General features: G+C 41.2%; 1 protein-coding gene across 2 annotated transcripts in view; it reads right to left on the bottom strand.

Annotated features, from left to right (window-relative positions):
• Positions 1-247: 247 nt before the first annotated feature.
• FAM81A (family with sequence similarity 81 member A) overlaps positions 248-12,335 on the bottom strand; it is an 84,052-nt gene continuing 71,964 nt past the window's right edge. For both annotated transcript variants that reach the window (XM_049905870.1, XM_049905871.1), the window contains exons 7-9: positions 7,489-7,624; positions 5,115-5,310; positions 248-546 (exon numbers count right to left, since the gene is read on the bottom strand). In XM_049905870.1, the coding sequence (XP_049761827.1) occupies positions 422-546; positions 5,115-5,310; positions 7,489-7,624 (457 nt within the window). In that variant the 3' untranslated portion in view covers positions 248-421. The remainder of the gene's footprint in view (positions 547-5,114; positions 5,311-7,488; positions 7,625-12,335) is intronic.

Raw genomic sequence — 12,335 nt, 5'->3', positions numbered from 1 at the left:
TTAACCTATCAAGGCAATCTCTTAAAATTTAGGGCAAGGAGAAACATTCCTGGGACAACTCATTAATTTCTTGATTTAAAGAAATTACCATGACATTTTCAAAATAGGAAACAGTCTTGGCTAGAGCATCGAGCATTAAAGAGAAAGTAAGTCTTTTCATTCGTAAAATGAAGTCTTTCAAAACCCGGGGGACAAAAATTCCGTTGAATTTAGATATGTGAAGTAAAATGGTAAAAATTGTATTTAATAATTTTAAGGAAAGTGTCTTCAAGACTCAAGGTAAACATTCAGACCCATGAAAGCACATTACTTGGCACATGCATGCCATGGATGGAACGACCCGCAATGCGGCGACAGCCTGGCTGCAGAGCTCCGAGCCCCGCTGGCAAGACCTCCTTTCAGGTCCTTGTCCCGACCCCCTTCACATGGGAGCTTCTGGCTTCTGCATCTGTTGGATTTGCTTCTGTAGCTGGTCCTTGTCCAGCTTCATCTTGGCTTCAAGAACTTGCCTGAGGGATCCTATGCTTTCATAGATGGCTGCAAACCCTTCAAGAGGCAAATTTCACAAGAGTTAATATTAAAAAATACTGTGTCAAAATTCTACAGCATATAGTAATGCTTGCTTCTAGCAAAAATTATCAACAGATGCTGTAACTATTGGAGTGCAAGTTTGACGGAGAATAGAATATTTACATAGTTTTGGAGCCCCAGTGGTGAAGTGGTTAAGAGCTCAGCTGCTAACCGAAAGACTGGCAGTTCAAATCCACCAGCCACTCCTTGGAACTCTAGGGGCAGTTCTACTCTGTCCTGTAGGGTCACTGTGAGTAGGAATTGACTTGATGGAATGGGTTTTATAGAATATTTAACATGGCATTTCCACACATATTACTTGTTTAATTGCAAAGGGTAAAAAGGAGCCATTACAATGGAGAAATCTGGCAGATACTACCTTAACCAAGTAATCAAAGCTGGCATCACCAATATCGGGAGAAGCCAACATCAAATACCTCCTGATAAAATATCCTGAGAAGGACACCACATTGCTTCTGTGGTATTTCTGTCCAAAACACAAAATCTGAATCTAATCAAAAGCAAGCAAACAAACCCAAACTGAGGGATGTGTAAAAAACACTGGCCCGCAGTCTTTAAAAATGCCAGCATCACTGAGGAACTGTTACAAAATAAAGGAGATTAAACAAAGATACGTGGTGCCTAAATGTGATGTGTAACTCAGACTAGATTCTGGACCTGGCAAGGTGTGCTATAATATATCTGAAACAATTGGCAAAATTTGAATATTGAAAAAGGTTTCATCGGTGTTACATCGTACTACAGTTACTTACGAGAATTGTCCTTATTCTTTGGGTGTGCATACTGAAGTCATATGCATGACTTCTGCAACTTACTCTCAAATGATTCAGGAAAAAAAAAATTGATATACACACATACATATACACAGGACGAGATTAAACAAATATAAAAATGTTAACAATTGAGGAATCTAGGTGGCGGATTATAGGTTTTTTGTACTATTCTTGTAGTTTTCCTAAATTTGAAATTACTTCAAAATGAAAAGTTAAAGAAAGAAAAAACTCCCCATCAAGAAGCATTTCATATTATTCCATATTCCTATTGTTGCTAAAATAAAAATTTAAGAAGTCTGATTTTCATGAGTAAATTCAGAATTTTCTCTCAGAAAATTGTCTTTATGAAAGTTGTGCACAAATTACTTGCTAATAACATAGTTTATAAAGAAAATGTTCTACATTCTACTTGTGGTGAGTAGTATCTGGTGTCTTAAAAGCCTGTGAGCGGCCATCTAAGTCTCACCCCTGGTCTCACCCCTTCGGGACCAAGAGAGAACGAAGAAAACTAAAGACACAAGGGAAAGATTAGTCCAAAGGACTAATGGACCACAACTACCACAGCCTCCACCAGACTGAGTCCAGTACAACTAGATGGTGCCCAGATACCACCACCAACTGTTCTGACAGGGATCAAAATAGAGGGTCCCTGACAGAGCTGGAGAAAAATGTAGAACAAAATTCTAAAGCACAAAAAAAGACCAGACTTACTGGCCTGACAGAGACTAGAGAAACCCGGAGAGCAGGGCCCCCAGACACTCTTTTAGCTTAGTAACGAAGTCACTCCTAAGGTTCACACTTCAGCCAAAGATTAGACAGGCCAATAAAACAAAACGAGACTACAGGGGCACACCTGCCCAGGCGCAAGGACTAGAAGGCAGGAGGGGACAAGAAAACTGGCAATAGAGAACCCCAGGTCAAGAAGGGAGAGTGTTCACATGTCGTGGGGTTGCTAACCAATGTCATAAAGCAGTACATGTACTGTTTAATGAGAAGCTAGTTTGTTCTGTAAACCTTCAACCAAAGCACAATTTAAAAAAATTATTTGCTAAAAATAATGTTCTTACTGACATGGAAAGATAAAACATGGTACTAAGTTAAAAAAAAAAAAAAGCAGGTTATAAATCAGGATATATAGTATGACCCTTTATTTGAAAAAGTACATATGCATCCTATATGTATAGAAAGAAATATGTTATGTATCAAAACGATCTCTACAAGAGAGGACTTACGGCTTTTAAAATTTATCTGTGTTTTTTTATCTTAAACAGTTAGAAATAGAACTACCATACAAACCAGAAATCCCACTCCTAGGAATATACCCTAGAGATACAAGAGCCTTCATACAAACAGATATATGCACACCCATGTTTATTGCAGCTCTGTTTACAATAGCAAAAAGTTGGAAGCAACCAAGGTGTCCATCAACGGATGAATGGTTAAATAAATTGTGATATATTCACACAATGGAATACTACGCATCGATAAAGAACAGTGACGAATCTCTGAAACATTTCATAACATGGAGGAACCTGGAAGGCATTATGCTGAGTGAAATTAGTCAGAGGCAAAAGGACAAATATTGTATAAGACCACTATTATAAGATCTTGAGAAATAGTAAACCTGAGAAGAACACATACTTTTGTGGTTACGAGGCGGGGAGGGAAGGAGGGTGGGAGAGGGTTTTTTATTGATTAATCAGTAGATAAGAACTGCTTTAGGTGAAGGGAAAGACAACACTCAATACATGGAAGGTCAGCTCAGTTGGACTGGACCAAAAGCAAAGAAGTTTCCGGGATAAAATGAATGCTTCAAAGGTCAGCGGAGCAAGTGGGGGGGTCTGGGGAACATGGTTTGCGGGGACTTCTAAGTCAATTGGCAAAATAATTCTATTATGAAATCATTCTGCATCCCACTTTGAAATGTGGCGTCTGGGGTCTTAAATGCCAACAAGCGGCCATCTAAGATGCAGCAATTGGTCTCAACCCACCCGGAGCAAAGGAAAATGAAGAACACCAAGGCCACACGACAACTAAGAGCCCAAGAGACAGAAAGGGCCACATGAACCAGAGACCTACATCATCCTGAGACCAGAAGAACTAGTTGGTGCCCGGCCACAATCGATGACTGCCCTGACAAGGGAGCACAGCAGAGGACCCCTGAGGGAGCAGGAGATCAGTGGGATACAGACCCCAAATTCTCATAAAAAGACCAAACTTAATGGTCTGACTGAGACTGGAGGAATCCCGGCGGCCATGCTCCCCAGACCTTCAGTTGACACAGGACAGGAACCATTCCCGAAGACAACTCATCAGAAATGAAAGGGACTGGTCAGCGGGTGGGAGAGAGATGCTGATGAAGAGTGAGCTAATTATATCAGGTGGACACTTGAGATTGTGTTGGCAACTCTTGTCTGGAGGGGGGATGGGAGGATAGAGAGAGAGGGAAGCCGGCAAAATTGTCAAGAAAGGAGAGACTGAAAAGGCTGACTCAAGAGGGGGAGAGCAAGTGGGAGTAGGGAGTGAGATGTATGTAAACTTATATGTGACAGACTGATTGGATTTGTAAACGTTCACTTGAAGCTTAATAAAAGTTACTGAAAATAACAAAAAAAAATAATCTGTGTTTTTAAAATTTCTGTTAAGAAATGTATTGGTTTTTTAATAAGGAAAAAATTAATGCTTTTACTTTTAAAGGCTCATACACATTTCTACTATGGTACTAAATACTACCAATCTCCATGGTATGCTGAATACATGACAATAAATTCATTCAGGAAATAATGCAAAGTTAAACATTGATGAAATATTCAAATACCATATTCAAATGGCCCAAAAGACCCAGAAAGAAAATTCATTTTTATCTTCAAGAAATTCTCTAATTCATAAATTTAATTGTGGCTTCCACTTAAATAAAACAAACTTTTGGTGGTAATAACAAAATTATTCTTTGGATAATTAGCTACTTTTACTTCCACGTGGCTAAAATGGAATGATTCCACAGGAGAAAATCCATGGAATCACAGAATCGCAAGGCGCTCGGCAATAATTTAGCCCAACTTTTCACACTATGAAACTGTCTTCTCTTCCCTGATCATGCTCAACCAGCCTGCACTTGAATACTTTCAGTAACAAAAGAGCTCTCCAGCTCACAAAGTCACTAGCCTCTTTTTAGGACACATTATTTGTAAGATATGTCTTCGGGCAACTTCCATGTATTGGTCCTAGTTCTACATTCCTGAGCTCAGAGTGTAAATCTAATCCCTCCTTTATGTGGCAACACTTCAGAACTTGAAATTGGCTCGAACATTCCCTTCTACACCAGTGTGAATTAATGGGCCCTGTTGACTTCTGAGGAGGGGGAAATCATTCATTGCCAGGGAGGTATACTGCCAGCAGTAGAAACTCTGCCCTGGAAAACCCTGCAAAATTATAAGCTGATTTCTGAGACACACTGACCTTGCTTATGAACAGAAAAGAACTGGCAGACAGCACGAAAAAAAACGTACAGGAGTTGCCAGCTAAGGAATCTTAGTTTTGTTTGTCTTTCTCTCGTGGTGGCTCTTCATGTATTTGGCATTGAAACGGGATTTTAATTCAATATACCGTAGCTATTAAGAAAATCACCCAAGGACGTTCCACTGTTATTACCACTGGTCAGGTTCATAGGTAGTAGAAAGTGGTTACTAATCAGTAGGATTTTAAATCAAACAGAAAATAAACCACGTAAGCTATTTTCTTTGGACCCACCAGCATTAATTTCTGCCTTCATCTCCTTCAGGTCCTCGCTCATCTGTAACTCCAGCTTGCCGATTCGCCCGTGCAGCTTCTCCTCTTCCTGCTTTGGTCTCTGTACTTCCAGAGTCTTCTTTTGACTCTCTTCTATTTTGTCCAGTCTGGCTGACATATGGCTGAGCTTCTTCTCTAGGTCCCTCTCACTGGCTCCCTGAGATCCATGACAAGAATTGCACTTGGTTACTCCAAAAAGAAAGCCTACGCTGTATTCACACCAGCCAGGATATAATTTAACAACAATCTGCAGGGAGCAGAATCACAAAGGCTGCTGGTTGCCCACCCTAATATCCATTCTCCCTTTCTTCCTTAACCCACAATTTTAAGCCGAGTATCATGCCACCCATCAAAAAAAAAAAACCAAACCTGTTGCCATAGAGTCGATTCCGACTCATAGCAACCCTACAGGACAGAGTAGAACTGCCCCATATGGTTTCCAAGAAACCAGCTGGTGGATTCGAACTGCCAACCCTTTGATTAGCAGCCAAGCTCTTAACCACTGCGCCACCAGGGCTCCCTTGTTGTATATTATATACCTATATATGTATTGCCATCAAGTTAATTCCAACTCATAGCAACCCAAAAGGACAGAGTATAACTTCTCTGTACAATTTCCAAGGATCAGCAGTGGATTCAAACTGAGGACCTTTTGGTTAGTAGCCGTAGCTCTTAACCACTACGCCACCAGGGTTTCCATGTCACTCATAACACCAAAAAAAAAAAAAAACTCATTGCTGTCAAATTGATTCCAATTCATAGTGACCCTATTGGACAGAGTAGAACTGCTCCATAGTGTTTCCAAGGCTGTAAATCTTTACGGAAGCAGACTGCCACATCTTCTGCCACATCTTTCTCCCGCACAGCAGCTGGTGGGTTCGAACCACTGACCTTTTGGTTAGCAGCCAAGCGTTTTTAACCATTGCATCAGCACAGCTCACTTCGCCCATAATAAAGACTATGTTTTCCACTGTCTCCTAAGTTTGGTGTCACCATGTGACTAATTTCTGGTCAATGAGATGTAAGTACAAGTATATGTGGCAGCTTCCAGGAAACCTTAAAGGACAGCTGGGGCATACCCTTGCCCCTTCCTTCTTCCTTCTGTTTCTGGGATTCAGAGGTAATGGCTGGATCTCTAGCAGCTGTCTTGAACTATGAGGACAAGAGTCACTCTGTAAGACCGGCAGAGAGTTAAGTCAGAATAAGCCTGAGTTGGTGAGGACTGACAAGCTACCACATCAGCCTTGAACTATCTACATCCACGTTTCTTTCATGTGAAAAACAAATAACCTCCTATCTTCTTAAAGCCACCATTACCCTGGGGTTTACTGTTAGTTACTAAACCAATCTGCATGTAAAAATAAACAGTGATCCAAATCCCCCAAAACCTAAATATGTATTAATATGAATCTAAGTAAATCATGCAGTAGACCTTATGTAAATGTAAGAGCATACTAAAAAGGAAATATTAAATGTTTTCTTTCCTTTCCCACTATGCTTGGTTTTTATGGGAATCTGTGTCTATGGGCAAGCTTTGGAGGCCAGGATTGCAAAAACAAGGATGTAGATGGGCTATGGTGTGACAAGACTCTCTTGCTGGTGCTCAACTTAGTTCTCGTGGGAGCCTGGGGTAGAAGGAGAAGGAAGAGGGAGAAGAAAATGGAGGATTCTGTCAACATGTCCCACTGTGAGACCTCATATTGTGGTCATAATTTGATGGGGGGGTCTGGAGGGAGAAATCTATTCAACACCGGCAAAAAAGCAAAACTACATAATGAAATTAATACAAACTAGGATGAGGAGCCCTGGTGGTGCAGGCTGCTAACTGAAAGGTCGGCAGTGCAAACCCACCAGCCACTCAGTGGGGGAAAGATGTGGCAATCTGATTCCGTGAAGATTTACAGCCTCGGAAACCCTATGGGGCAGTTCTACTCTGTCCTACAGGGTTGCTGTAAGTCAGAATCGACTCAATGGCAGTGGGTTTGGGTTTGGGTTTTAGTTAGGATGAAGTTCATAACTGTTAGTTTTATTTAGAAATGTAGATGCTCAATTTGAATCATTAAGGTCTTGGCTTAAATTCATTTTGGCTGAAAGTACTGAAATTATCTGTCTACTTAGCCTTCGTTAACCAAAACAAGTTAAAGTGCTTCTATTTCTTTATAAAGAATGCAAAGAATCAATATGAACCATGGAAATGGGTTTAGAAGGAAGAAACAATTGAAAAGCTTTTAAGTGATGCTAAATAAATAAATGATAATTTGCTAGGTAATATTCAAACACTGTAGGCGTCCCCCTGTGTAACTTTACTATTTTATTATGAAACATTAATACTTACACTATTTTCCTTAACAACCAAGGAAAGCTGGTCAATTTTCTGTAAAAGTTCTTTTTCTATCCGTTCTTGTTCTTGTTGCAACCAATTCCGTGCAGACAAAATCTGGTTACTGAGTTCCTCGACTGTACCTTTTAGTCTAAGAAAACAAGCAAATAGCCTCAATGTCTGACTGACAGATCTCTGATAAACGTGTCATCATTAAACTCAGCTCAGTCAGAATAAGGTGCTTATTATCTTTTCTTAGAATTGCACTGAGCACTAAGTCAGGGGGTTGGGGAGCAGGAGGGTGGATACAACAGAAACCCATCTGATAATGCTTCCTACCGTGAGGAGCTGACTTAGTGGACACGGAGGTGACAGGTGCTAAGCTTTGCAATTCAGAGGGTCCACGGTGCTCCCAGCCCAAGGGACACAGTGCCCTGGCTCCCCTTCTAGGCTTCCCCCTTTCCTGGGCTATTCCTCCTTGTCCTTTTTATCTTCCAGGACCAGAGCCTGGCCCCCTTTCTCTCTAACGTTCTCCAATTTGCTCTTGTCCCATACCGATATTACTTATTTTTAAACCAAAACAAAACTGAAGGAAAAGAAAAAAAAGAACCCTCTCTCAATTCTCAATCCCTGCTAGTCCCTTCCCTTTCCAAATTCCTTAAACAGGTCAGATGTACTGCCTCCTCTTAATGACCTTTTTCTCTTTTTTATCATGAAAACCAAGACAAGCACAAAATAGTGTGTAATGTAAATATGCAATTTAAAGAATAATAATAAAATGAGCACCCACTGCAGTAGAACCACTAACTGTCTTTTAACACCTGCTCCCCTCTTCTTCCGCATTAGGAAGACCTGTTAACTGGGTTCACGGCTGCCTAGTCAGAGACTACATTTCCCAGCCTCCCTTGCAGCTATATGTGGCCACATGAGCGGAAGTGATGCGTGCAACTTCCTGGTCACATCCTGAAAAACCAAACTTTTTGCCCTGGACTCTCCTCCGGTCCCAGCTGGGTGGGAAGGGGCAAGGACTGTGCAGTAGCCTGAAAGACTGCACCGAGCTGACAGTGTTGCCCAACTTGCTCTGGACCCCACGCCACTGAACTGTTACGTGAGAGTCTTAATTTATGCAGCTGTCTCCCCAGCAGCAGGTTAGGACATAGAAACACTGCCAGCACCTCAGCCGCCGTATGAGTAAATACTTCTCCATCACACATGGAAGTAACCGTTGACCTGAATTTGCTGTTCTTTATCATTTTACTTTGTGGTCTGGATCCCCAAACAACATATTTTTCAGTATTGCATTTTTTTCTAATTGCGGTAAAAATATATATAACAAAGCATTTGTCATTTCAACATGTTTTTCATGTAAAATTCGGTGACAATTATGCTCCTCATGCCGTACAACCATCACCGCTATCCATTTCCAAATTTTTTCATCACCCTTAACAGAAACCCAGAAGCAAAAAAACCCCAGACCCGTTGCCATTGAGTCAATTCTGACTCATACCAACCCTAAAGGATAGAGTAGAACTGTCCCATAGGGTTTTCAAAGAGTGCCTGGTGGATTCGAACTGCCTACCTTTTGGTTAGCAGCTGTAGCATTTAACCACCATGCCACCAGCGTTTCCAACAGAAACTCAGTGCCCCCTAAATACGCATATTTTTGAACTTTAGGTAAGTGGAACAATACTACAGTGTGAGTTTTCTACACCTTTTTTTCACTCAACTTTAGGAGATTTCATCTATGTCGATGTGCATGGCTATAGCTAATTCATTTTCACAGATGAATAATATTCCATTTATGAATATACTATGATTTATCCATTCTTCGATGATAGACATCTGATTTTTTTTCCTCCATCTTTGCTATTAAAAACAATGATGTTATAAAAACACTGATACGTATCTCCTGGTTCTCACATGCAAGAGCTTCTCTAGAGGATGCACACGTCCAACTTTACAAGGAAACACTAAATTGTTTTCCAAAGTGGTTGTACTAGTTCACATTTTGATAAGTGGTAAAAGAAGCTTCTTCCAGCCTCCATTAATGCTGTTGAGAGATCAGCATTGGCCTAATTTCTCCCTGTGTCTCTGTTTTAAGATCTTCTATGTTTAGTGTTCAACCGTTTGAAGTGTCTAGACTTCATTTTGTATTTATTCTATTGGAATGTGTTGAACTTCCTAAATCTGAGATTCCTCTTTCATGAATTCTGGAAAACTCTCTGCCATTATCTTTTCAGATATTGCTTCTCCCCTATTCTCTCTTTATCCCCTCATAGAATTCTGATTAGGCATGTGTTAGCCCTTCACACCTGCCTTTTTATATTCATTTTCTATTGCTGTCACAAATACTACAAATTGAGCAGCTTAAAACAGCACAAATTTATTATCTCACAGTTCTGTAAGCCAGAAATCCAGAAGTCTTGGCTGGGCTCTGCTCAGCCTATCACAAGGCCAAAATCAAGGTGCGAGCAGGGATGTATTCCTTACTAGGGGTCCTGAGGGAGAATCCACCACCAGGCTCATTCAGGGATTATCCAAATTCAGTTCCTTGCTGCTGTAGGACTGAGGTCCCTGTTTCCTTGTTGGCTGTTGTTTTAGTTATCTAGTGCTGCTGTAACACAAGTACCACAAGCTGACGGCTTTAACAAACAGAAGTTTATTCTCTCACAGTCTAGGAGGCTAGAAGTCCAAATTCAGAGCGCCAGCTCTAGGGGAAGTCTTTCTCTCTCTGTCGATTCTTTGGGAAGCCCCTTGTTATCAATCTTCCCCTGGTCTGAGAACTTCTCCACACAGAAACGCCAGGTCCAAAAGACCCGCTCTGCTTCCGGCACTGCTTTCTTGGTGGTATGAGGTCCCCATGTCCCTCTGCTCACTTCTTTTATATCTCAAAAGAGATTGACTTAATATGAAAACATTCTGCATCCCACTTTGAAATGTGGCATCTTGGGTCTTAAATGCTAACAAGCGGCCATCTAAGATGCATCAATTGGTCTCAACCCACCTGGACCAAAGGAGAATGAAGAACACCAAGGTCATACGATAACTAAGAGCCCAAGAGACAGAAAGGGCCACATGAACCAGAGACCTACATCATCCTGAGACCAGAAGAACTAGTTGGTGCCTGGCCACAATCGATGACTGCCCTGACAGGGAGCACAATAGAGAACCCCTGAGGGAGCAGGAGATCAGTGGGATGCAGACCCCAAATTCTCATAAAAAGACCATACTTAATGGTCTGACTGTGACTAGAAGAATCCCGGCAGTCATGGTCCCCAAACCTTCTGTTGGCCCAGGACAGGAACCATCCCCGAAGACAACTCATCAGACATGAAAGGGACTGGACAGAGGGTAGGAGAGAGATGCTGATGAAGAGTGAGCTAATTATATCAGGTGGACACTTGAGACTGTGTTGGCATCTCCTGTCTGGAGGGGGGATGGGAAGATAGAGAGAGTTGGAAGCTGGCAAAATTTTCATGAAAGGAGAGACTGGAAGGGCTGACTCATTAGGGGGAGAGCAAGTGGGAGTAAGGAGTAAGATGTATATAAATTTATATGTGACAGACTGACTTGATTTGTAAACGTTCACTTGAAGCTCAATAAAAGTTAATAAAAAAAAAGAGATTGACTTAAGAAAGATAGATTGAGTCCTGCCTCATTAATATAACTGCCGATAATCCTACCTCATTAAGAGCATAGAGGTAGGATTTATAACACACAGGAAAATCACATCAGGTGACAAAATGGTGGACAATCACACAATATTGGGAATCATGGCCTAGCCAAGTTGACACACAATTCAATCCCAGACAGCTGTTGACAAGAAGTGATTCTCAGCTTCTAAAAGCTGCCCACATTCCTTGGCTCACAGCCCCCTTCCTCCATTTTCAAAGCCAACAACAGCATGTTGAGTCCTTCTCACATGTTGAATCTCTCCTCTACTTCCCTCTCCTGCCCCCTCTCTCTGATCTCAGATGGGAAAGGCTCTCCACTTTTAAGAGCTCACATCCTAAGACTGGGACCACCCAGATAATCTAGGATACTCTCCCCATCTCAAGGTCTGTAACCCTAATCACCTCAGCAAAGTCCCTTTTGCCATGTAACATGACATATTTACGGGGATTAGAGTATGGACAACTTTAAGCAGGGTATTATTCTGCCTACCTATAGCTCTCAGTATATATCCTGAAGTACAGCCCTGTCAGTGATAGGATAATATCCATATGCCTACAAGGAAGACCAGTTAATACGACTATTATTCAAATTTACACACCAAGCACTAAGGCCAAAAATGAAGAAACTGAAGATTTTTACCAACTTCTGCAGTCTGAAATTGATCGATTATGCAATCAGGATGCATTGATAATTACTGCTGATTGGAATGCGGACGTTTGGAAACAAAGAAGGATTGGTAGTTGGAAAATATGGCCTTGGTGATAGAAACCGTGCCAGAGATCAAATGATAGAATTTTGCAAAACCAACGACTTCATTGCACATACCTTTTTTCACTAACATAAACAGCAACTATACATGTGGATCTTGCCAGATGGAATATACAAGAATCAAATTGACTACATCTGCAGAAAGAGACTATGGAGGAGCTCAATATCATCAGTCATAACAAGGCCAGGGGCCGACTGCAGAACAGACCATCAATTGCTTCTATAAAAGTTAAAGTTGAAGCTGAAGAAAATTAGAACAAGTCCACGAGAGCCAAAGTACAAGCTTGAGTATATCCAACCTGAATTTAGAGACTATCTCAAGAATAAATTTGACACACTAAACACTGATGACTGAAGACCAGACAAGTTGTGGAATGACATCAAGGACATCGTACATGAAAATGCCAAGAGGTCATCAA

Source organism: Elephas maximus, chromosome 13, assembly GCF_024166365.1.
Source record: "Elephas maximus indicus isolate mEleMax1 chromosome 13, mEleMax1 primary haplotype, whole genome shotgun sequence".
NCBI classification, from domain to species: Eukaryota; Metazoa; Chordata; class Mammalia; order Proboscidea; family Elephantidae; genus Elephas; species Elephas maximus.
Note: the sequence above shows the minus strand (reverse complement) of the source record. Positions and strands in the feature narration are given on the sequence as shown.